This window comes from Cucurbita pepo, chromosome LG11, assembly GCF_002806865.2.
Source record: "Cucurbita pepo subsp. pepo cultivar mu-cu-16 chromosome LG11, ASM280686v2, whole genome shotgun sequence".
NCBI classification, from domain to species: domain Eukaryota; kingdom Viridiplantae; phylum Streptophyta; class Magnoliopsida; order Cucurbitales; family Cucurbitaceae; genus Cucurbita; species Cucurbita pepo.
This window is the reverse complement of record NC_036648.1, coordinates 8,023,858-8,047,675: the sequence shown is the minus strand read 5'-3', so window position 1 is coordinate 8,047,675 and position 23,818 is coordinate 8,023,858. Positions and strand designations below refer to the sequence as shown.

At 35.4% G+C, this 23,818-nt stretch overlaps 4 protein-coding genes across 9 annotated transcripts in view; 3 read left to right on the top strand and 1 right to left on the bottom strand.

Moving 5' to 3' along the window:
* Window positions 1-7,148, bottom strand: part of LOC111804891 (GDSL esterase/lipase At1g54790-like) — a 10,449-nt gene extending 3,301 nt beyond the window's left edge. Inside the window, exons 1-5 of one of the 2 annotated variants that reach the window (XM_023689703.1) lie at window positions 6,695-7,148; window positions 5,686-5,886; window positions 4,810-4,973; window positions 3,653-3,923; window positions 3,463-3,563 (exon numbers count right to left, since the gene is read on the bottom strand). In XM_023689703.1, coding sequence (XP_023545471.1) covers window positions 3,463-3,563; window positions 3,653-3,923; window positions 4,810-4,973; window positions 5,686-5,886; window positions 6,695-6,944 — 987 coding nt within the window. In that variant the 5' untranslated portion in view covers window positions 6,945-7,148. Of the gene's footprint in view, window positions 1-3,116; window positions 3,564-3,652; window positions 3,924-4,809; window positions 4,974-5,685; window positions 5,887-6,694 lie in introns of those variants that run through there. The other variant, XM_023689702.1, reaches the window with a different exon arrangement.
* Window positions 1-11,538, top strand: part of LOC111804892 — a 27,225-nt gene extending 15,687 nt beyond the window's left edge. Inside the window, exons 8-9 of the mRNA XM_023689705.1 lie at window positions 10,642-10,649; window positions 11,528-11,538. The gene's annotated coding sequence lies outside the window, so the exon portion shown is untranslated. The remainder of the gene's footprint in view (window positions 1-10,641; window positions 10,650-11,527) is intronic.
* On the top strand, window positions 8,448-13,466 carry LOC111804815 (protein-lysine N-methyltransferase EEF2KMT-like). The gene is made up of 9 exons (XM_023689611.1): window positions 8,448-8,496; window positions 9,519-9,653; window positions 9,753-9,816; window positions 9,919-9,997; window positions 11,156-11,240; window positions 11,726-11,782; window positions 11,878-12,003; window positions 13,053-13,123; window positions 13,226-13,466. Exons 2-9 carry the CDS (start codon window positions 9,561-9,563, stop codon window positions 13,464-13,466), a joined length of 816 nt encoding a protein of 271 aa, XP_023545379.1. The 5' UTR covers window positions 8,448-8,496; window positions 9,519-9,560.
* On the top strand, window positions 13,461-23,818 carry LOC111804888 (branched-chain-amino-acid aminotransferase-like protein 2). Of its 5 annotated transcripts, XM_023689697.1 has the most exons (21): window positions 13,461-13,478; window positions 13,554-13,681; window positions 13,792-13,907; window positions 15,544-15,642; window positions 16,125-16,196; window positions 16,700-16,792; window positions 17,179-17,316; window positions 17,619-17,677; window positions 18,043-18,145; window positions 18,467-18,655; window positions 18,744-18,844; window positions 18,928-18,982; window positions 19,180-19,266; window positions 19,749-19,800; window positions 21,165-21,250; window positions 21,379-21,432; window positions 21,774-21,857; window positions 22,104-22,175; window positions 22,523-22,603; window positions 22,925-22,960; window positions 23,553-23,818. In XM_023689697.1, the coding sequence occupies exons 3-21, from the start codon at window positions 13,830-13,832 to the stop codon at window positions 23,685-23,687; spliced, it is 1,674 nt and encodes a 557-aa protein (XP_023545465.1). In that variant the 5' UTR covers window positions 13,461-13,478; window positions 13,554-13,681; window positions 13,792-13,829; the 3' UTR covers window positions 23,688-23,818. The 5 variants fall into 5 exon arrangements, with proteins under 5 accessions (XP_023545465.1, XP_023545467.1, XP_023545466.1 ...); XM_023689698.1 differs by lacking the exon at window positions 13,461-13,478 and having other exon boundaries at window positions 13,492-13,681; window positions 13,798-13,907; XM_023689695.1 differs by lacking the exon at window positions 13,461-13,478 and having other exon boundaries at window positions 13,492-13,681.

Below are 23,818 nucleotides of genomic sequence, written 5' to 3'. Positions count from 1 at the left end.
TTGAAGAAAAACGGATTGAAACAGAAACTGGAATAGTAAAATTGATGAACAGTCGAGAAGTTTACTGAGAAAATCAACGATGAGGCGGCCATTGCAGAACCTTCCAGACGAGGGGCTCTGGAAGTAAGTTTCTCCATAAGGCAGGGGGAGGCGGAATCCCTTGCCGGCGAGAAGCTCGCCGGTATCGGAGTTCGAGTCGCCGAAATTGAACACCGCCGGATAATGAAAAACACTGGAACTTCCACAGCGGCAAATCGTCGAACACATTGTGAGCATCAACGGAATGGCGAAGAATTTGGTGAAAGAAATCGCCATGGCGGATCCAGATTCAGAAGCAGAGTTCCGATGATGAAAAAATCGGGAATCCGGCGGGATTTTATTGGCGGAGAGAAAGGCTTAGGGTTTAATTCAAGAGAAGGCAATATGAATGATTGAAGCAAAGCTTTCTCTTCCGCTAAATTTAACTTTCATCCATCGCCAAAAATTTGCAGAGAAGTCCAATCGAAAATGGCGGTTTTAACGCAGAGCAAAAAAATTAAAAAAAAATAAAAAAAAAAAATTGAAAATTTCTTCTTATTTGCAATTTAGTCCCTTTACTTTCTATAATTCATTATGGTGCGGAAAAGTAATTTTTTTAAATGGAATTATAAATTTATTTAAGTTTATATTTATTTAGATTCTTAAAAAAAATATATTATATGTAAAAAAGGTTCTTATATTTTTTAAATTTTATATCCGATAGATATTCGATTTATTCAATATTTTTAAATAATTCACAGATCGTAACTACACAAAATTTTTTATTTTATGTTTAATAAATCGATTCATTTTAAAAAATTCAAGTAAGCTAAAATACAAAATTAAAATTTTATAAACTTATTAGATATTTTTTAAGTCAAATGATTGGTCGGGTATACATTTAAAAATTTTAAAATTCATAGGCTAAATTTTTAATTTTTTTTTAAAAATTAGAGTATAATATTTGAAATTATTAAAGGTACTATAAAAATAAAATTTTAAAAATTATTGGTACTAACTTAAAATAAAAATTTATTTTCAAGGAAAAAAAAGGGACATTTTGCAAGCAAAATGGTTGTTCAAAATTCCCTTACAAGGGGCAATTTCTTTTTCTTTCATTTTCATAAATGGGAAAAATTGTTTTTCTTCAATTTAAAGGTCTTAAAAAGGAAGAGAAAAAAAAATTATGAAAAATATTACCAGGCGAAAATAAATTAATTTTCTAATTTCAGACGATTTCGTGTAGATTTAAATTAGATACTATATTAATGTGTTTTTGGATAAAGTTTATATACCAATTTAAGTTTATATTATAGACAATATATCATTTTCGGTCTTAATAATTTTAACAATGTAATTATGATATTTATTCTGGAAAAAAAATACTATTTATCGAGTTCCGTCAGGGAAGAAAATATCGATGAAGGGGAAGGAGCTTGACCTGATGATAAAAATTTTAATTTATCAGTAATTTGTAAATATGATAAATTAGAATTTAAAAAAAAAAAATTGGTGATACAAGAAACCTGATTAAGCCAACTTAATCTATACGGTTTGGATTGAATTATCAATTTATTTAGCTGAGTTCAAATAAATAATAACTTTAGGTCTAAAATAATTCTTTCGTATATATATAATTTAATATTAAAAAATAAATAAATTGAGCGGGAACCACTCAAAACTAACTTAAATAAAAATTTGAATAAATAAATAAAGACGGTTTGGATTGAAAAAAAAATACAATTCAAATAATTGAATTGATTCTAAGTAATTTAACTTGCATGGTCGAGATTTTGCATGAAATTTGTTAGATAAATGAGGTCGGGGATAGGTAATATATTCCTCCTCCCCACCCATATAAAGGTGTGTGCGTATGTATGTATGTATGTATGTCATGTTGTTGATAATGTTTAAACAAATTTTTTTTTAAGGGTGGAAAATTATCTTTTAATATTAAAATTTAAAATTTAAAATTGTTATAAAAATTACCGGGTCGACCCGCTCCAGCCGTTCAAACCCGGTTCAACTTAAAAAAATAAAAAACTTTTCCGTACCTGAATTTGCTTGGATTTGGCCCATTTCTCTATTCTCGCTACTTTCCAGTTTCCATTGCGATTTGATCGCTACGGCGCGCACTGTCTGTACAATCCGACCACCAACCATGGCGGAGGAGCTCGGCATCGACGTCTCTGTTCCTCCTAGCTTCCATCTCATCTCTGCTTTCCTCGCCATGGAGCCAGCTGATTCTTTACTTTGCATAGCCAGGTACCACTCTAATACCCCCACTTAACTTCAGCTGAAATGCTCTCATTCTAACGCGCTAAAAAAAAAAAAAGGATTATTTTGCAATTAAGCAAAAGGGGTAAAAAATTATTTAAAGGAAATTTTGTTTTTACTTTAATTTTAAAAAGTTTAAAATGGAAGTAAAAGAAAAAATTATTAATTTGAAAATATTATATGGGATATTTATAAAATATTTTTCTAATTTGAGAGAATTTTATTTGGTGGAAATTTGCTAAATTAATACGTCAATATTTGGTAAGTTGAACGGTATGATTTGGATTCGTTTATGAATTTATTTTAGATTGGATTGGGTTCAAATAAATGAAAATTTGTTGAATTAAATCCTAAATTTAAATTGAATTTAATTAAACTCACTCGAATTGATTTTTAAAAAATACATTCTTTTTATTTAATTTCATAATTATTTTTTTAATTATTTAAAACGGAGTGTAAATTTTAATTAAATACTATTTTACTTTTATTAAAAATAAAAATTTGACAAAATAATGGGTTAATTTACAAAGTTAATCTTTTTCTTTATTTTTTATAAAACTGAAAATTTTAATTTAATTTGATAAATATTTAATAATTAATAATTAATAATAGTTCATTAAAATAAAATATTTGTATTAAAGAACATATACAAATAAAATCAGTCTATATTCTTCTCATATTATTTTAAACTTTTTTAATTGATGCAATTCTATTTTAGTAAGTAATTATTTGTTAATGTTAAATAAAAACTATTATATCACTATTATGAAATAATAATAAATTTTAACCATATAATATAATTTTATATCATGTCGAGTATGTCATTTAAATTGTTCATACATAGATTATTACATTATCATCGAATATTTTCTATTATAACCGTCCTCATTGAAGCTGCCACAGTAACGGGATCATAGTTTCGAATCGACAATTGAGTTATTGTTACCATATAAACATACACGAACTGTGTTATTAAAGATGTGAGATAAAAATTAGGATTTAGAACTTGAGAAAGAAAGGCCTTTTGTGATCCAACGAGAAGGGTGGATCAGAATATTTTTCGGTGAGTATTTGAGATGAAACATACTCGTTTGCAGCCTCGGTGTAATGAGTTCCATCCCAGTTGACATACTTCGAGCTATCGTTGCACCCTTTTGCTGTGACGACCTTCCCGTCCAACGTCTTCGTTAGCCCACAGGTGATTCGATTGTCGTAGTTGAGCGGAGGACCTCCATAGCCACAGCAAGTCATAATAGGTTGTTCAAAACCTACCACAATTGTAAAAAGTAGTGATTGAGTTATGACGCGAACACGTTTTTATTGTAAGTCATTTCAAATCGATCTTAAATCGGCTGACCTAGTTGGGAATAATTTGCGACGAGATTGAATTTTATCGCGTAGATGTCGATGTATGTGACGGTTGCATCGACATATTGGCTTTGTAACGTTTTACAAAGAGCATGGAGCTGTGAATTAAAGAGGTTTGCAGCTTGGTTGTGTGAAATGAGGCATCCAAATTCATCGAGCTTTGATGGGTCAGTGCCAAAAGTAGCAATATTTTGAGCCAAGCACCCTAGAGGACCCGTGTTGTGGATCCAAAAATGTCTCGCCCCATTCTCGTACAGTCTCTGAAAAATAAGCGAGTTTTTAGTGTCACACTATCGCTTCATGATTTTTAAAGAAATAAGATTATAATAGTTGGTATTCGAGTCGAGTTGGCTCCTAGAGGTGGAATCAGTAAACATGTAAACAACCAAACGGGCAAGTCTTATGTTGACTGATTGTTTGATATTTACAATCTTGCCGGGATGAGACTGCACTAAAGCCAATAAGATTGATGCGATAACTGGTGTAACAGCCAAACGGACAAGTCCCACAGTTTGGCTCGTTACGTATCACCGTCACCTTCATGGTTTTAAACCACGTCTATTAGGGAGAAGTTTTCACATCCTTATAAGGAATGGTTCGTTCCTCTCTCCAACTTATATAGGATCTCACAATTGACTGCCTAGTTAGAATGATCGTCAAAGAGCTGATGTTTAAGGTTGAGTTATTAAAAGACAAAGCCATACGATTCAACAGCTTCGAGCGTGGGATAGCTCGACAAGCTTGGCTACCCACATGAAGGAGCATGTCAAAAGTTTAAACAACTCCCCGTAACCGATAGTTAAGATGATTTTAGACCTTTCTTAAGATGTTGTCCAAGTCGAGGTGGCTGAGGAGAACCAAACCCTAAAAGAGGGTATAGTCCAATACAACATGGAAGCCTAAACCCTTCTGTAAAGTTCGAGATGTCAAGACTCGAGAACTTCATCGTCAACTCCAAAAGTACTTTTGACCTACTAATACAATGACAAACGAAGCAAACCCTAAAATCAATCGCTCGCAAACCTAAACATAACTCAACCATTTAGGGCCGTGTATGCTTGTCAGAGGTACAAATCTAATCCTCTTTTAAACGTAAAAATTATTCAAATTTAACTAGAAAGAAGGTAATATTGATTGAGAGTTAACCTGAAGGCCAGTCTGAAACTCAGTTAAAATGGTGGGTATTGCTTGATCCAAAGGAGTTTTGGAGTAAAATGCAGCAGTAAGGTCATTCTGCCCTATATCAAACATGTAAACCCCCTTCTTGAACGACTTTTCTACCGGTAGCAACTTGTTCACTTTTTTATTACCTGAAGCATAAACACAAAAATTAATTAAACATTCTCGAGCAGAGCCAAGGTCGAACCGAATGACTTGGCCTAGCATAGAGGCAAGTCGGATGTGTCGCAGACGATTGAACATGCACGCACAAGCGGTGTGTGTGGTCGAACAAGTTTGGATTCCGCACAAGCGATGTTCGATGGGCGAACACAAACCTCGCCTAAGATCCGACGAAGCCACAAAGTCCGGGCGAAAAATATATATGGGGCTTAATTCCCCTCAAGGCTAGTCCTGAGCGTGTCAAGATCATGACGACGCACTGTAATAAATGTAGGACCGTGACAGTTGGTATCAAGAGAGGTTTTCACACTCTTGTAAAAAATGCTTCGTTCTCCTCCCCCAACCGATGTGGGATCTCACAAGATCAAACATACGTGTTTCTTATACATTTCTCTTTTTTTTTTTTAATTCTTTTTTAATCAATATTCAAAAAAAAAATAAATAATAATAAATCATGAATTATCAAGTATTTACTCAAAAACTTTATTAGGAGTCAAAATAGTGTTTATAAGCTTAGTTTTAAAAGTCAAATGATTGTGAAACGAGACTATAAGGAGTGTTCGACTTATTTAACGTTTTAGGCACAATAATGAGGTATCGTGAATCATAAAAATCGTCGTTTTCTTCGTAAGATCAACATTTCATATTTTTCAAAATGAAAATGATATCGAAATGTTATACCTTTGGCTCGAAGCCGAAGAACCCTATCTTTGAAATGGAGGAACTGGTTGAGCTGAACCCCAAAGGCAAAGGGGCTAATAGATGCAGCAGTTGCAGGAAGAACAGTGGAACCACCAGCCGCGTAATTGCACCCTTTTCTGAAACTTGGCCTCCCCACTGACTCCAAATACGCCCTCAAATGTGGCTTCCCCATTGCTTCCACTGACACCCAAGTAGAAAATCCATTAAAAAAGATGGAATATTGTAACGTTTGAAAAAAATTTAGATAATCAAAATTTTAAGGGTATTTTCGTAATTAAACCTAACACAATTACGGTCGAATATGAGTCAAAGGTGAAAAATTAAACGTTCAACCTCGAAGATAGTAATATTGAGTACAGAATGTAACGATTCAAGCTCATCGCTACCCGATATTGTCCTTTTTGAGCTTTCACTCTCGAGCTTCCCTAAAAAAATGATTCATTCTCCTCCCTAACCGATACGAGATCGCACACATAAGTAACTAAGTACTCATAATCCCCTATATACCGCTTTAGAACATGTGTAAATACTTTAATTGTTTTAATGACATGATATATTTTAAATATTTAATATTTATTAGCGTCAGTTTGGTTATTAAAGTGAACATAACTCAATGATAATTGATACATACTCTTTTAAGATCGAATGTTGTATTTTCATGTAAAAAAATTAAGATATTTTTTAACGTGTATTTAGAAATTGGTTTCTAGTCTAAAAAGTTTAAAATGTGTTCGGTGAGCTAAAAATGTGTTCGGTAATTAAACTACGAGCATATTTTATACTATAAAATTCGTATAATCAAATTCTCACGTCCTATATTAATTTAAGAAATTTATTTATTAATATAAAATTAAAAATTTTAAAATGTTAAGACGAAAATNAAAAAAAAAAATTAAAAGTAAAAACAGATAAAGTTCAAAGCATTGAAGAAAAACGGATTGAAACAGAAACTGGAATAGTAAAATTGATGAACAGTCGAGAAGTTTACTGAGAAAATCAACGATGAGGCGGCCATTGCAGAACCTTCCAGACGAGGGGCTCTGGAAGTAAGTTTCTCCATAAGGCAGGGGGAGGCGGAATCCCTTGCCGGCGAGAAGCTCGCCGGTATCGGAGTTCGAGTCGCCGAAATTGAACACCGCCGGATAATGAAAAACACTGGAACTTCCACAGCGGCAAATCGTCGAACACATTGTGAGCATCAACGGAATGGCGAAGAATTTGGTGAAAGAAATCGCCATGGCGGATCCAGATTCAGAAGCAGAGTTCCGATGATGAAAAAATCGGGAATCCGGCGGGATTTTATTGGCGGAGAGAAAGGCTTAGGGTTTAATTCAAGAGAAGGCAATATGAATGATTGAAGCAAAGCTTTCTCTTCCGCTAAATTTAACTTTCATCCATCGCCAAAAATTTGCAGAGAAGTCCAATCGAAAATGGCGGTTTTAACGCAGAGCAAAAAAATTAAAAAAAAATTAAAAAAAAAATTGAAAATTTCTTCTTATTTTCAATTTAGTCCCTTTACTTTCTATAATTCATTATGGTGCGGAAAAGTAATTTTTTTAAATGGAATTATAAATTTATTTATAGTCAACCACTTTCAGATTTATGTCCTAAAGTTTATATTTATTTAGATTCTTAAAAAAAATATATTATATGTAAAAAAGGTTCTTATATTTTTTAAATTTTATATCCAACGGATATTCAATTTATTCAATATTTTTAAATAATTCATGGATGGTAGCTGCACAAAATTTTTGATTTTATGTTTAATAGATTCATTCATTTTAAAAAATTCAAGTAAGCTAAAATACAAAATTAAAATTTTAAAAATTTAATTAAAATTTTATAAATTTATTAGATATTTTTTAAGTCAAATAATTGGTCGGGTATACATTTAAAAATTTTAAAATTTATAGGCTAAATTTTTTAATTTTTTTTAAAAAAATTAGAGTATAATATTTGAAATTATTAAAATTAAATTACAAATTATAGGTACTTTAAAAATAAAATTTTAAAATTATTGGTACTAAATTAAAATAAAAATTTATTTTCAAGGAAAAAAAAAGGGACATTTTGCAAGCAAAATGGTTGTTCAAAATTCCCTTACAAGGGGCAATTTCTTTTTCTTTCTTTTTCTTTCATTTTCATAAATGGGAAAAATTGTTTTGCTTCAATTTAAAGGTCTTAAAAAGGAAGAGAAAAAAATTAATTATGAAAAATATTACCAGTGAAAATAAATTAATTTTCTAATTTCAGACGATTTCGTGTAGATTTAAGTTAGATACTATATTAATGTGTTTTGGATAAAGTTTATATACTAATTTAAGTTTATATTATAGATAATATATCATTTTCGGTCCTAATAATTTTAACAATGTAATTATGATATTTATTCTGGAAAAAAAATACTATTTACCTCTGGGGAGGAAATATCGATGAAGGGGAAGGAGCTTGACCTGATGATAAAAATTTTAATTTATCACTAATTTGTGAATATGATAAATTAGAATTAAAAAAAAAAAAAATTGGTGATACATAAAACCTGATTAAGCCTAAGTCAATGTTTGGATTGAGTTATCAATTTATTTAGCTGAGTTCAAATAAATAATAACTTTAGGTCTAGAATAATTCTTTCGTTCAAATATATATATATATATATATATATATATATATATATATATATAAAGATATATATATATATATATATTTAATTTAATATTAAAAAATAAATAAATTANATTAGTGACCGAGACAGTGCAGAGGTTCATTTGGGATCATTGCATTAGCAAAGCTGTTGAGATTCTAAACCATTTGATTTCCATTTCATTGTTTTAATTGAATTCAATATAAATTCCCTGCTTGCTTATAAGTTCATGGAGGATTTAAATTTTGTTGGTTTNTTAGATAAATGAGGTCGGGGATAGGTAATATATTCCTCCTCCCAACCCCATATAAAGGTATGTATGCATGTATGTCAAAACTTTATATTGTCAGGTACTTTATACCACATGTTGTTTTTAATTTTGATGATAATATTTAAACGAATTTATTTTTTAAGGGTGGAAAATTATCTTTTAATATTAAAATTTAAAATTTAAAATTATGTTAGTAAAATATTATATTATAAAAATTACCGGGTCGACCCGCTCCAGTCCGTTCAAACCCGGTTCAACTAAAAAAAATAAAAAACTTTTCCGTACCTGAATTTGCTTGGATTTGGCCCATTTCTCTATTCTCGCCGCTTTCCAGTTTCCATATTGCCATTTGATCGCTACGGCGCGCACTGTCTGTACAATCCGACCACCAACCATGGCGGAGGAGCTCGGCATCGACGTCTCTGTTCCTCCTAGCCTCCATCTCATCTCTGCTTTCCTCGCCATGGAGCCAGCTGATTCTTTACTTTGCATGGCCAGGTACCACTCTAATGCCCCACTTAACTTCAGCTGAAATGCTCTCATTCTAACGCGCTTTCTATCTCTGTGCCCATTTTATTGGAGTTTTATATCATTTACCGAATGGATTACACGTTTCTTCTCGATCCCTTTATTTGCGTTTCTCATAATGGAGGTGGANACAGTGCAGAGGTTCATTTGGGATCATTGCATTAGCAAAGCTGTTGAGATTCTAAACCATTTGATTTCCATTTCATTGTTTTAATTGAATTCAATATAAATTCCCTGCTTGCTTATAAGTTCATGGAGGATTTAAATTTTGTTGGTTTCCTGGAGAGTAACAGAATGTAGATGTTATTGGCATTTGTTGAACAGGATTGATATTTGAGTTTACTTATTTCTCTGTTTCCTACTTTTTGTCAGCAAGAAATCAACCATTTTCATGTACCATATCTGAAGAATTTTATGAAAAAACTGATATCTGAAGTTGAATCAAGTCAAGTTGAAGTGTTAGATGAGTTCTATGAATTGTATGCTCATTACATGGTTTCATGGAAGGTAAGCTGCTGAAGAAGGAAAAACTATAACATTGATTAACATTAGACTCCCTTGGCTATTTTTCCTTTCTCTTGAATGATAAGAGTTCTTGTTTGATAGGATGAGAATCTGGGCAAAGAAAGTGCAACAATCTCCAAATTTGTTTCTTTTCTTTTTCCACATGGCAAGTATTTTCTTCGTTTTTGTTCTATCGCACGACTGAAGTAGTCAATAATTTGGTTTTGCTTCCTTGCTAACAAATATTGAATTAAATTGGTTCGTTTAGGTTCTTCGAGTTGCCAAAAGTTAAGGAAATTTGTGGTGCCACTACAATGCTCTCTCAATATGCTTGCAGGTGATACAGGGAATGCTTCACACTCACAACTTTGTTTAAGTTATCTTATGTTCATCATCATGTGTTAGCACAATAATTTGTGGAAGATTTTGATCTTTAGAGTTTCTGGTTATTGTTCATCTGATTTACATTTTTCTCTTTGAGCGTTGTGTTCATATATCGATATACTTGGAACATTGTTTTACCATCTGGATTGATGTGCATTTTCTTGAAGTTAACTGCTAAACATAATAGATTTTATGCATTTATTCTCTGTTAGAGCTGATATTCAGATTTCCATCTTTATTGTTCTCGGGTATTGCCCAAGTGATGAGACTTTTGTTCTTTCATTCTTCTTAATGAAAGTGGTTCCTCTCTTTATATAAAGAAAGTACATTGTTGGTTAAAGTCTTATTGTTTGTGAGATCCCACATCAGTTGGAGAGGAGAACAAAACATTCTCTATACGGGTGTGGAAACCTCTCCCTAGCAGACGTTTTTTGAAAACATTGAGGGGAAGTCCGAAAGGGAAAACTTAAAAGAGGACAATATCTGCTAGCAGTGGGCTTGGACTGTTACAAATGATATCAGAACCAAACATCGGACAATGTGCTAGTAAAGAGGCTGAGCCCGTGGACACGAGGCGGTGTGCCAACAAGGACATTGGGGCTCGAAGGAGGGAGGGTTGGGGTATCCCACATCGATTGGAGAAGGGAACAAGTGCCAACGAGAACACTGGGTTCTGAAGGGGGTGGATTGTGAAATCCCACATCGGTTTGGGAGGAGAATGAAGTATTCTTTATAAGGGTGTGGAAACTTCTCCCTAGTAGACGCGTTTTAAAAACCTTGAGGGGAAGCCCGAAAGGGAAAGCCCAAAGAGGATAATATCGGCTTGCGGTGGACTTGGGTTGTTACATTTTTAGTCCCTGAACTTTCAGGTGGTTTTATTTTGGCCTCTAAACTTTCAAAATGTGTCGGTTGAATCTAATTTTAGTCCCTAAAATTGAGATTCCACCCTTTATTAGTCCGGGGTATTCCCCCTTTTTATTACTGATGAGCTTTTGTTCTTTCATTCTTCTTAATGAAAGTGGTTCTTATTTTAAAAAAGAAGAAAAAGAAAGAGAGTAAGTATTTAAGTTAAAATAATCTTGCAAAGTTGTTTCAAGTCTGTAGATCTTTGTGTGATACAGGTGTTCAATTTGGCCTTCGAGTCTATACCTTTCGGAATTGATACTCTCGTTTCCAGACATTTTCTCAACAAGAAAATGCTTTGAGGTAAAGTTGTACATGTAGTCCTGCCTTAAATCTAGTCCAAAAACTCCTTACTTTTGCAATCTGAATCGTTGTATACCTCGATGGTCGGTCACTATACTCAAATATTTTGCTTATTATTCCAATCATACGTTGTTAGGAGGAACATACCCTTTTGATGATCTAAGCCTTTTCATCTTTATCTACTTAATTTTTTTTGTTGATAAAAAGAAATAAGAGACGAGTACTATCTAAGCCTGCGCGTTTACACTGGCTATTCTGTGTAAGATCAGGTGATGTTTGGCTCACAGTTTTAGTAAGTTTGAGTTCATGAAATCTGGGATTAGGAGAGTTTATGAATTGTTTAAGCTAATGAGTATAAAAGATTAGTTTCATAATTTGGAATATGTAACCTAATGACTTTAACTTCGGTTACACAAACCTAACCTTTGATCTGAATGCCTTGGAAGATTTCCATAATTTTCTAGCTATGTTTTACATGAAAACAGGTTGGTTCGGGTGTGGGTTTGGTTGGAATCTGCCTTGCTCGCGTCAAAACGTCATCGGTAAGTTGCTGGAAAACCTTGAAAGCTATCATTGTAACCATCAATGGAGACTTTTCAACTTTACCACAAAGTTGACAACCTTGTGTTTTAAACAGGTAGTGTTGAGTGATGGTGACCCGTCAACATTAGCAAATATGAAGGTTAATTTAGGGTTGAATGGGTTGTGCTGCCTCAGCTCTGCAACTGCTACACCAGAAAGAACTAAAGAGGATCTTCAAACTGTAAGGGCACAATTATCAGGAATTTCTACATGTTTTTAGCTATCTGTTGACCTCAATCTCTGCATGCTTACTATTGAAATGGAAGCAAAATGTTTGAAAGTTATTGCGCTTCTGTACGTCTTCCTGCTTTTAAGACCATTCTTAAGCTTTTTCCTCCCTTCCTTTGATTGAGATCCCACGTCGGTTGGAGAGGGGAACGAAACATTCCTTATAAGGGTGTGGAAACCTCTCCCTAATAGACGCGTTTTAAAATCGTGAGGTTGACTGCGATACGTAATGGGCCAAAGCAGACAATATCTACTAGTGGTGGGTATGAGCTGTTACAAATGGTATCAGAGCTAGAAACTGGGCGGTGTGCCTGCGAGGACGTTGGGCTCCCAAGGAGGGTGGATTTTGAGATCCCACGTCGGTTGGAGAGGGGATGAAACATTCCTTATAAGGGTGTGAAAACCTCTCTCTAATAGACGCATTTTTAAAACCGTGAGGTTGACGATGATGCGTAACGGGCCAAAGCGGACAATATCTACTAGCGGTGGGCATGAGCTGTTACAAATAGTATCAGAGCTAGATATCGGGCGGTGTGCTAGCGAGAACACTGGGCTCCGAAAGGGGGTGAATTGTGAGATCCCGCATCAGTTGGAAAGGCGAACGAAACATTCCTTATAAGGGTGTGGAAACCTCTCCATAATAAACGCTTTTTATAGCCGTGAGACTGACGGTGATACATAATGAGCCAAAGCGGACAATATCTACTAATAGTGGACATGTGCTGTTACAAATGGTATCAGAGCCAGACACTGGGCAATGTGCTAGCGAGGATGTTGTCTCCCAAGGGGGATGGATTGTGAGATCCTACATCGGTTGGAGAGGGGAACGAAACATTTCTTATAAGGGTTTTAAAACCATGAGACTGATGGTGATACGTAACGGGCTAAATTAGACAATATCTATTAGCGGTGGACATGGGCTCTTACTAACTTATTATAAAGTTTGTTTAATATATGAGACTTTCATGTATCAGTTTATAATGAGAAATATATGAATCTCAGGTGGAATGCATGCATCTGCCATGGGAATCAGCATCTGAAAGTGAACTCGAAGCTTTTGCACCAGATATTGTGTGAGTTTCTACTTTATGATTTGATATAACTTTCTTTTTGTACAAGCTCTGACCATGACTCTTCTGCTTAGAAATGAAATGTGAACAATCCTCGTCATATAGGTTAGGTGCAGATGTAATATACGATCCAGTTTGTCTCCCGCACCTTGTTCGTGTCCTTTCCATTCTTCTGCGCCCAAAGCAAACTCATAGTTCCACACACTCTTTTCCGGGGAGTGAACATGTCGAAGATGCAAATCACACAAACGATGTAGACAATGGAAGCCATGGATACAAAGCTCGTGTAAGCGAATGCCCGGTGGCATATATTGCTTCCNAAAAGGCAAATAACGGGATTTCTTGAGAATAAAGTGAGGTGAATACTTTAGAGAAATGATTTGCCAGTGATTTCATTGCTGTTCTTGCATTGCCTTACGTGGTGTTCGTGTAGATTTGCTTGTCTTTTCAGCTTTGATGGGTGTCGAGGATCAATTGAGTGGAGCACAACTGATCAATTCAGAATAAAACACTGCAGAAATCGCTTGGATTCTTGTACCTTTTTAAGGGAAAATCAAACAGGTAAAATACCCATTTCGTGTACGCATTTAATCTCTCTTTTTCAAGAAATCGAACTTTTCTCCTGGTTTTGTGATCTTGCATTTCATCCGCGTGAGGGTCTGTTAGCTTAGTTTCAGCGCATTTTGATTCTTGAGCTCTGTGGCTTGCGATGGGGGAGGTGGAGGTGATTCACTTATGGTCTACTCCGAGGTCGCTCAGTACTAGCCTGATGTACTCTTTTGCCCAGGTACTATTCGAGTTTTCTTGGTGAATCTCTAGCTAGGCATTCCTGTTTACTCTGTTTGGTTGCTGAGAAAATAGGGAGGAAAAGAGTAAGAAAAGAGCTGGAGAGTGTAGTGTTGGTGGCTGTTGCATTGCTTTGGTTGCATGAGTGATGTTTTTTCTTTAATGGGTTTCATGAATTCTAGCTTTTCTCTTCACCCATTGTTGTCAATTGTCTGTGACTCACTGATTTACGTCTTGATTTGCTCTTTTGTTCTCTATCTGACATTCCATTTCTTGCTTACTCTGTTTGGTTGCTGAGAAAATAGGGAGGAAAAACGTAAGAAAAGAGCTGGAGAGTGTAGTGTTGTGAAATTTTATGTGTTGGTGGCTGTTGCATTGCTTTGGTTACATGAGTAATGTTTTTTCTTTAATGGGTTTCATGAATTCTAGCTTTTCTCTTCGCCCATTGTTGCCAATTGTCTGTGACTCACTGATTTACGTCTTGGTTTGCTCTGTCGTTCTCTATCTGACATTCCATTTCTTGCTTACTCTGTTTGGTTGCTGAGAAAAGGAGGAGCAAGAGGGGAAGATAAGAGCGGTAGAGTGTAGAGTTGTAAAATTTATGCGTTGGTGCCATTTTATTAGTTTTGGTTGCATGGATGATAATGATTTTTCTCGAATGGATTTCAAGAATTACTGCTTTTCTCTTCTTCCATTATGGTCATTATGCGTTAAATGATTTACGTTTTGANTCAAGAATTACTGCTTTTCTCTTCTTCCATTATGGTCATTATGTGTTAAATGATTTACGTTTTGATTCACTTAGTCACTCTATGTAACGGTCCAAGCCTTCCGCTAGCAGATAGGGAAAGGTTTCCACACTCTTATAAAGGGTGTTTCGTTTTCCTCCCTAACCAATGTGGGATTCTCACACTCTCTAACTAACACTCCATTGCTTGCTTACTCTGTTTTGTTGCTGATAAGATGGAAAGGAAATGGGATGAAAACAGCTAGAGTATTTTGGTTTTTATGTGTTGGCTGTTGTACTCTTTTGGTTGCATTAGTAATGGTATTTCTATAATGGGTTTCAATGACTATAGTTTTTCTCTGCTCCCATGGCGGTCACTTGTTTATATAGGTGATGTTTTGATGGTTTTTCTCTGCTCTTGTGTACATAGTTGCTTCTGCTTGGGACAGGTTTTGCATTATTTTGGAAATTCGACCCTCTAGTCGAAAGTCATGGTTCAACTTGTTTTTTTAGATCAATATTGATTTTAACATCCGGTATAAGATTTGGAGGACAAGCTTTGTTGGGCTCTGTTGTTACTTTTTGCTCTTTTAATACTGTTTGCATTGTTAAAGTAATATGTTATAACTATCTTCTTCTTCAATCTTTGGCAGCAGAGCTATATATCTGGATAAATCACTTGAACTAATTGAAAGTAGATTTTATGGCTACAATTGTCATTCATTATGAGTTTCTGATTTGAAATGTATTTGGGAGCTAATGTACTTTGAGGACGTAATGCCATTTGATACTCTTTGTGCTGTTAAGTACGAGGAAGATCAGACGCAACCACTATATAACATGGAATGTTTTTTTTTTTGGGTGCATAATTTTCAATGAGAACTTGTTTCTTGCTCGTTTTTGTCCTCAGAGAGATGACATGGAAGTGCTAGACGAACCACTCTATGCGAATTTCCTTCGGGTGACAGGTTACGATAGGCCATACCGTGAGGAGTTACTATCCAAAATGGTTTGTATATCATCATAGCATCTTCACTTGTTTCAACTTCCAGTCTGTGTCATTTGTTTGCAACTCCGAACGTAGGGAGTGGTATGTATATATCCAGGAACAACTTTCAACAACCAACGCTAAAACTTTGTTCGTCATTTTGGAGCGAGAAAGTGCCAATTTTAACCACCATGGTTTGGCAGGAGAAGTATGAAGCTTTATATCTAGATGCCTTTTAAGGCTGTTGGTTCAAATTATGATGACTACCTAGTACTTTTCTGTTAAATATTCTACATCTTTTAGATGTCGAATGTCGTAGGATAGGTCTTGTTTCAAGTAGCCAATATCAACTGATCTTCTCCCTACGGTACCCTTGCACCTTGCTTGAAAAGTATAAAAGAAAATTGACCATGTACGGGTGGTTATAACATTATTATCATTTGGAATAATAAGCAGAAGAGTTCCCGTACGCTCTCATTGCCTTTTTTGCATGCTTGCTATAGGAACCTGATGGAAATAAGGTCATAAAGGACATCATTTTTGCACCAGGAAAAAAGAAGTACCGATTTTGCAAGGTAATGCAAATTTTCTTCACTTTTCGTGTAACAAATTGTATTCCCTATTGAATTGTGTTCCTTGATGTACATGTACATGTCCTCTGGATGGATTGACTGTATGCTTTTCAATTAATAAGACACTGAAAACTTTTGAAAGGACCGTTGCCAGGATGACGAATTGCTTATCATAGATGCTTAGAATATCATATAAAATATCAAAATGTATAATCCGTGCATGATGAATGGTTGAGAGAGAGTTATATAGAGAGAGAGTAAACTTTCTCTATTTGATTTCGAGCTCTTCACTTCAAAGCTGATGGACCGTTCATCAATGCTTACATGGGGAGTAAAGAAATTAGTATTCAACTAGAATGCATCGGCTTTGATCATTGTGTATAGTTCATCTTCACGTGCACGAGGATAATCAAAAGAAAAAAAAAAAAAGGAAACTGATACTTGTTAACCTATTGCACATCATTCTCTAGTTTTATGATTATTTTTTCCATTTGATATCCAAACAGCACATAGCAAAACAAAAAGTACCTGGTTTGGCAAGTGATTTGATGAAGAAAGGAAGGCACTTCATATTGATAAGAAATCCACTTGATATCTTGGTAAGATACTTGGGAATTTATTTCTCTTTACCTTTATGTCGTCATTCGACAAGGTTACGAAAGATTGAATAGTCATGTAGTGGTATTAACCTCCTAATATTGTTACCTCTCATATGAATTAAGCTAATCTTTGAAAAATAAATCACTTGAATACAAATTTTGGAAAATTTCCTATTTCTTCCTTGTTACTAATCAAGGGTGTACTTCTTATGACAAAAGAATATATTCATAGTTTTAAGTTCATTTTTTGTTTGTAGTTGTGGAGTCTAAGAACCATGCATATGTGTTGTATTCTTGGGTTGTTTGTTCCATGAACAGTACAAGTTTCGTCGATGGCCACCTCATTCTTTATTTACCCTTCTTGACAATCAATGAACTTGTCTCAGCCATCCTACGATAAGGTCATACCTGCAACCTTTTCTGAATTGGGCTTCTCAGAATTGGTATCTGTTTATAATGAGCTCAAAGAGTTGGGAAGACCCCCTCCTATCATCGACGCAGCTGAGCTTCAAAAGGATCCTGAGGTTCTACTTCTTTCTGATTTACCACGTCTTTTCTCGCACTAGAGACATGATTATGATATAATGTATAAATTTTCATGCTTTAGTTTATGCATCAACCACTTTATTCAAATTCAATTTGATATCATGAATGATATAACACATTCGTTCTGGTTCTTAATCCTTGTGGAGACTTCACTTCAATTATTAAGACTCTATATTGCATTATCATCTACTCTCAGTTGTTCATTCTTTTTAATTTAGATTAACTCGATTCATCATATTGGTTGGTAACATTTTATCTTCTTTGTTTTATTGGTCCACAGGCAACTTTACGTGGTCTTTGTGAAGACCTCGATATTCCTTTTGAACACAAAATGCTGAAGTATGGAGTTCTTGTTCCTTTAAAATGTTAAATAACTTCATATATTACCTTTTCATTGTGATCGAAACTCGATGAAAATTGAAATCGTAATTTTCTTTGAAGTTGTGAAACTAGTAATTGTGTCGGAGCCTATTGTACCATGTCCAACCTAAAAGTTGTTGTCTTCTGGAGGCAGTTCCACTATTGGCTTGGACTGTAGAAATATAATCTATTTAATTACAGGAGCCATCATATAATGCACGTCTCTCTCTCCATCTCTTGGCTATAGTTGGCTTTTGATATTCAAAATAGTTAGTCAAAGTTTTCTCGACCTGTTTATTGCAGATATCGATAAGCTTATCATAATAACCTACAATCATTTTCAGATGGGAAGCTTGTCCCAAAGCAATAGATGGTGTATGGGCTCCATGGTGGTATAAAACTGTACATAAAAGTACAGGTTTCGAGTCAGCAAGGAAATATCCTTTGGTATGTCTTTCCTCTACACCTTTCTAGGAGTTGCATTTTGGTTGAAACTTTCATATCTCTTTTCGTATTTTTGTTCTTGATACTTAACTCTTAACCATTAAAATTAATGATATGTTGCTAATAGTAAAATGAGTTCACTATTTTTACAACATAACATGATAGGGTGATACCATTTGTGTAGTGATTCTTTACTTCTTTGATTTGTATTTAGTACCAAACACTTATCTCCTTGCCGACATGTACTCCCTTGACGAATACCTTAACGATCATTTCTGTTCATCAACTAATGAGATTGTGTCTTGAATTTTCTATCTGTATCAGCCATTCCCATTTACTCTATATGATTTACTTGAGCAAACCACACCGCTCTACAACTTTCTTAGGCGCCATGTAAAGCAGAAATCACTTCTCCTCATGTCTCCCTTGCCCACTCCTGATCTTCCAGTTCCTGCAAACGAGAAGCTGCTTGCATGGGTGGGGGATGAGATCTTACCTCGTGATAGCGCGAAGGTACTATAAACACATGCAGTTAAAGTACTACTTTCTTTAAATTCTGCATTTTCTAATATTCTCATTCTTGACTTCCAATTGTTGTAAGGTTTCTGTGTTCGACTCTGTTGTCCAAGGCGGAGACTCAGTATGGGAGGGACTTAGAGTTTATCGAGGAAAAATATTTAAGCTTGATGAACATTTGGATAGGTTAGTGGAAAAAGGAGCTCAAGCTAGATGGCTAATATTACCTGCACCATGACATTTGAAGAAAAAAAAATTCTCTTCTGTAGGTTATTTGATTCATCAAAAGCTTTGGCTTTCCAGAATGTTCCTACTAGAGACGAGGTACGCATCAATGGAGTCAACTTTGTTTCTATCCATTAAACTGAACATCAATATGTAGTATGTTGTCTTCTTGCAACCTCTATGGTTTTGGCTCTTGGGTTATCTAATACAGGGAGGAAGGTTCTCTTAGACACTTTCCTGAAGTCTTAAAAGAGGATGCATTGTTTATCCTTGTAAATTTTTTTATGCAAATGTAGGTGAAGGGTGCCATTTTCGGAACGCTCATTCGGAATGGAATGTTCGATAATGCACACATCCGATTATCTTTAACACGTGGGAAAAAGGTTGTGTAATCTTAAAGTACCTCTGGCTCGCTTAGTTTGCTAACCTTTTCTGTGAATTATTTCTGTAGAAAGCTGTTTTTATATTTTATTCCAAGTAGCTAGTTATAACAAGAAAATTGGCTTTCTCCTTTGGTACGAAACATATTTTTCATCATCAGAGTTTTATGTCAACTATTATGACAATAAATCACAATTCGTTGGTTACATTTGGCTATTTATTTTCAAAATAAGGATTGAAATCATCTTTGTTTGAAAGTTTCAATTTCTTCAATGTTTAAACTAGTGTGGCTTATTAATGAATTTCGTAAGGAGCTGTCATGAACTGAATGATTGTTCCACTAGGAATTCTAACATCCACAGTACATCTGTTTAATATTTACTTACAAGTCAGATTAAAGAGCTAGGAGTTGTACTATTCTTCTTTTACTTTTGGTTGAATTTGGAAGAGTTTATCTTTATTTACTTGTTTTTATCCTCTTTAGGTCACTTCTGGAATGAGTCCCGAATTCAATCTCTATGGATGCACCTTAATTGGTAATGCAAATTCTTGCTTTAGTGTCAATGCAGTCAGCCTGCTATTAAGATTTCTTTTATGTTCTTTCAGGTTTTATTAGATGGAATAGTTATGCAGAAAACTTTATGTTGGCCTCAGCTGTTTTCGTATGTTCCAACAGGCGTCTGAAAATTTTAAAAGAACATGATTAAGCTTGGATTCATAAGAAGTCAACAGTTAAAATAGAATCCAAAATCTCATGAGACTTCTCCCAAGACCAGCGAGTCATACTAAAATCCCCTCCAATAATCTATTGGTCTCCTCCTAAGCCAGCTAAGTCATGCAGCTCGTGCTGAAAATTATCACGGAGTTCATTTCTGGAATGCCCATGAATATAGCCAAAAGCCAAAAAGAAAAGGCATCAGCTATAAAAACGTGGATAGGGACAAAGAAATGAGCTTGTATAACTTTCTTAATGGAAAAGTTTGGTTTGCTCCACAATAGGATACCCCTGGAATCTCCAATTGCATCAAGAGAAGTCCAGCCAATATGAGAAGAAGTCCAAACAGATTTAATGAAATTACTGTCAGTATCTGCCTTCTTTGTTGCCTGCAGAAGGACATTACCCAGGTTTTGTTGCTGAACAGTACTTTTAATCAATGCCCATCGTCCATGAACCCAACCAACAAACATTCCATGTCAGAAATTTCATCAATCAACAGATTGGGACGTGGTGGGCCCATAACCTAAAGGGAGGTGGACACGAGGCGATGTGCCAGCAAGGACAATGGATCCCGAAAATGGATGGATTGGAGGTCCCATATCGACTGNATTTCATCAATCAACAGATTGGGACGTGGTGGGCCCATAACCTGAAGGGAGGTGGACACGAGGCGGTGTGCCAGCAAGGACAATGGACCCCGAAAATGGATGGATTGGAGGTCCCATATCGACTAGAGAAGGGAACGAGTGCCTGCGAAAACGTTGGACCTCGAAGGTGGTGGATTGTGAGATCCTACATCGGTTGGAGAGGAGAACGAAGCATTCTTTATAAGGGTGTGGAAACCTTATCATAGAAGATGCGTTTCAAAAACCTTGAGGGGAAGCCTGAAAGAGAAAACTCAAAGAGGACAATATCTGCTAGCGGTGGGCTTGGGCTGTTAATACCATAGAGGTTTCTAGGTTTTGGAGCTCCCTCTTAAGTTTGAGCTTTTTCCCCGTTGTTGCCATGACTTTTTCCTTTTGGGTGGTTAGGTTAGGGATGGGATGGCCAGTTCTTTTCTTAGGATCATCTATGCTTCAAGATGAGCTGCTTTAACTGTAAATACTTCAGTAGTTTATTTGTATATGGGGGTGTGTTTTAGCTTTAATGATTTATTTATTTTCTGCTTGTAACTATATATAGTGCTTGCTGAATGGAAACCTCCTGTCTACGACAATACGAGCGGAATAACTCTAGTGACTGCCACAACACGTCGTAATGCACCTAATGTAAGACAATTCCCTTCATCTTATATGTCTCTAATTCTCTATAATTTGTTTTGTACTCATAAGTTTAATTAATATAAACGTCGATTAGTCCGTTAGAATCGGTACTTATTTATTTATCGTGGCTCCAGAATTTGGATTCAAAGATTCATCACAATAATCTTCTCAACAACATTCTTGCCAAGGTATCGAATTTCCAACAGTGTGACCTTTTTGTACAAATTTCTTCAAGGAATGTAATTTTGAACACATTAAAAGTTTTCATGTTCTTATTATCATCTCTTGGATATATCATGCTGGCTAGCATTCAATACCATTCACATAAGTTATGTGATTCCATGTTAGCACATGAAGTGACTGCTTGATTTGTATTTGATTGAATCGATCATCTGTGGTTGACTCGAAACTATATCAAATGGATTGTNGAATCGATCATCTGTGGTTGACTCGAAACTATATCAAATGGATTGTGTCGAGTCTGTTTTGATTATCTCTTTCGATTGGTTGAGTTCATTGAAATGTGTAGATTGAAGGAAACAATGCGAAGGCTGGTGATGCTATCATGCTGGACAAAGATGGTTTTGTGTCTGAAACAAATGCGACAAACATTGTAAGTATCGGGTTTCGAAACTTCTGTATATTATCTTTGGAAGCATGGCATCGACTCTTCTGTATAATAATTTACATTTGGCATCATATGATTTGTTGCATGACTGGCACATTCCCTTCTGATTCTACTCCTCGTTTGGTCTTCTTATCGATGTCGAAAGTAAATGTATAAATTCATTCGCTTACATTCTATACTTCATTTGAGATAAGGATATAAGATTAATGAACTTGTGCGAATTTCGTGCAGTTTTTAGTGAAAAAAGGCAAAGTTTTGACACCTGATGCTGATTACTGTCTCCCTGGAATAACTCGTGCAACGGTACGATACTTCACCTTATATGTTGCCAACATGGGATTTATTGTAAATGTCATAGTTAGGCCTAAACCTCCCTCATTACATATCTAGCAATGTTATGTATAACGTTGTCATCCATTAGCCCAAGAGTCTCATTTAGCGACGAACTCCCTACCGTCCACACTAAGTTACGTATACTATCAATACATTACTAGGCTGAACAATAATGTGCAGTGGCTTCAACGTTTGGTGCCACATGGATGAATCATCATTCAAGAATTCCACCCATAAGGACCTTAACTTATGATTGTTTGATTGCATAGACAATTTTCCTTTCCTTGATTTAACCAATATTGATCTAATGGCTGCAGGTCATGGATCTTGTGGTGAAGGAGAAGCTGGTATTGGAGGAGCGAAGAATCAGCCTATCAGAATTTCATACTGCAGATGAGGTTTTCGTTTTTTACGTATTTAATTCGAAGTTGAATGGTTTGCGTAACATTGAGTTAGAACGAAAATGCTCATGAAAATCTTATAACATTGGTTTGCATAACATGATCGCACCATGAACTAAAAATAAAATGGTTATCAAATGGGATCGAATACGTCATCCGAAGCATCAAAAGCGTAACGGTTTGCTTGAAACAATTTTAACTGTAAAACTTATAGTAATGACTAGCTGAAGCTAAAACAATGGCAACGACGAAAAAGATAACGAACTTTCATCATGTGGAAGTGTTCGTTCGTATACAACTAAAGACGATTTTCTGCAGGTATGGACTACTGGAACAATGGGAGAACTTACCCCTGTAAGTACACCTTATGGCTACACTTTTTTTTTTTTAATTCCTCTTGATAGGAAACTGAGAAATATGTTCATAAAAATATAAGAAATGCTATCAAAAGACTCATCCCTCGAAATTCCTTTGGTTTCTCGTGTCGAGGGGAAATATTGACACGGAACCTTCTAACTGAGATACCGACTCTAGAATCTGGATGTCTAGGGAGGAGAACGAAACATTCTTTATAAGGGTGTGGAAACCTCTCCCTAGCAGACACGTTTTAAACCTTGAGGGGAAGTCCAGAAGGGAAACCCCAAAGAGGATAATATCTGCTAGCGGTAGGCTTGGGTCGTTACAATGTCTCTCTTAATCTATAGGCTTATTGTTTTAAGTATAGCTCGGGAAAACATGTATACTTCCTTGATTGTTCAAGTTTTATCATTTTCATTTGAAGAAATGCTACTAATGATGCGAATAACAGGTTGAAACAAACCGAACCGAATCAATTTGTTTGTTTTTATAGGGTCGAAAGGTTTTAGTTAGATAACTCGACGAAGAATTGAACCAAACCGAACTAACACCCGAACACCGAACGGGGGAACTCCCTTTGATTTTTCAGGTTGTGAAGATCGACGGGCGCGTGATTGGGGATGGACAAGTTGGACCTGTGACAAGAAGGTTACAAAATGCTTACAGGAAACTGACAGAAGAATCAGGAGTGCCTATCCCAACCTATCAAGACACTAAAAAGTGAACATCTCTCCACAAGGTGCACTTTCCTTGCTACAAATAATTGAATCATCTTTGTACACTTGGTGACAATGAATCGGAATTTCTACGTTCACTACTAATAAATGAATGTTCTAGTCGAAGCCTTGAGGCTTA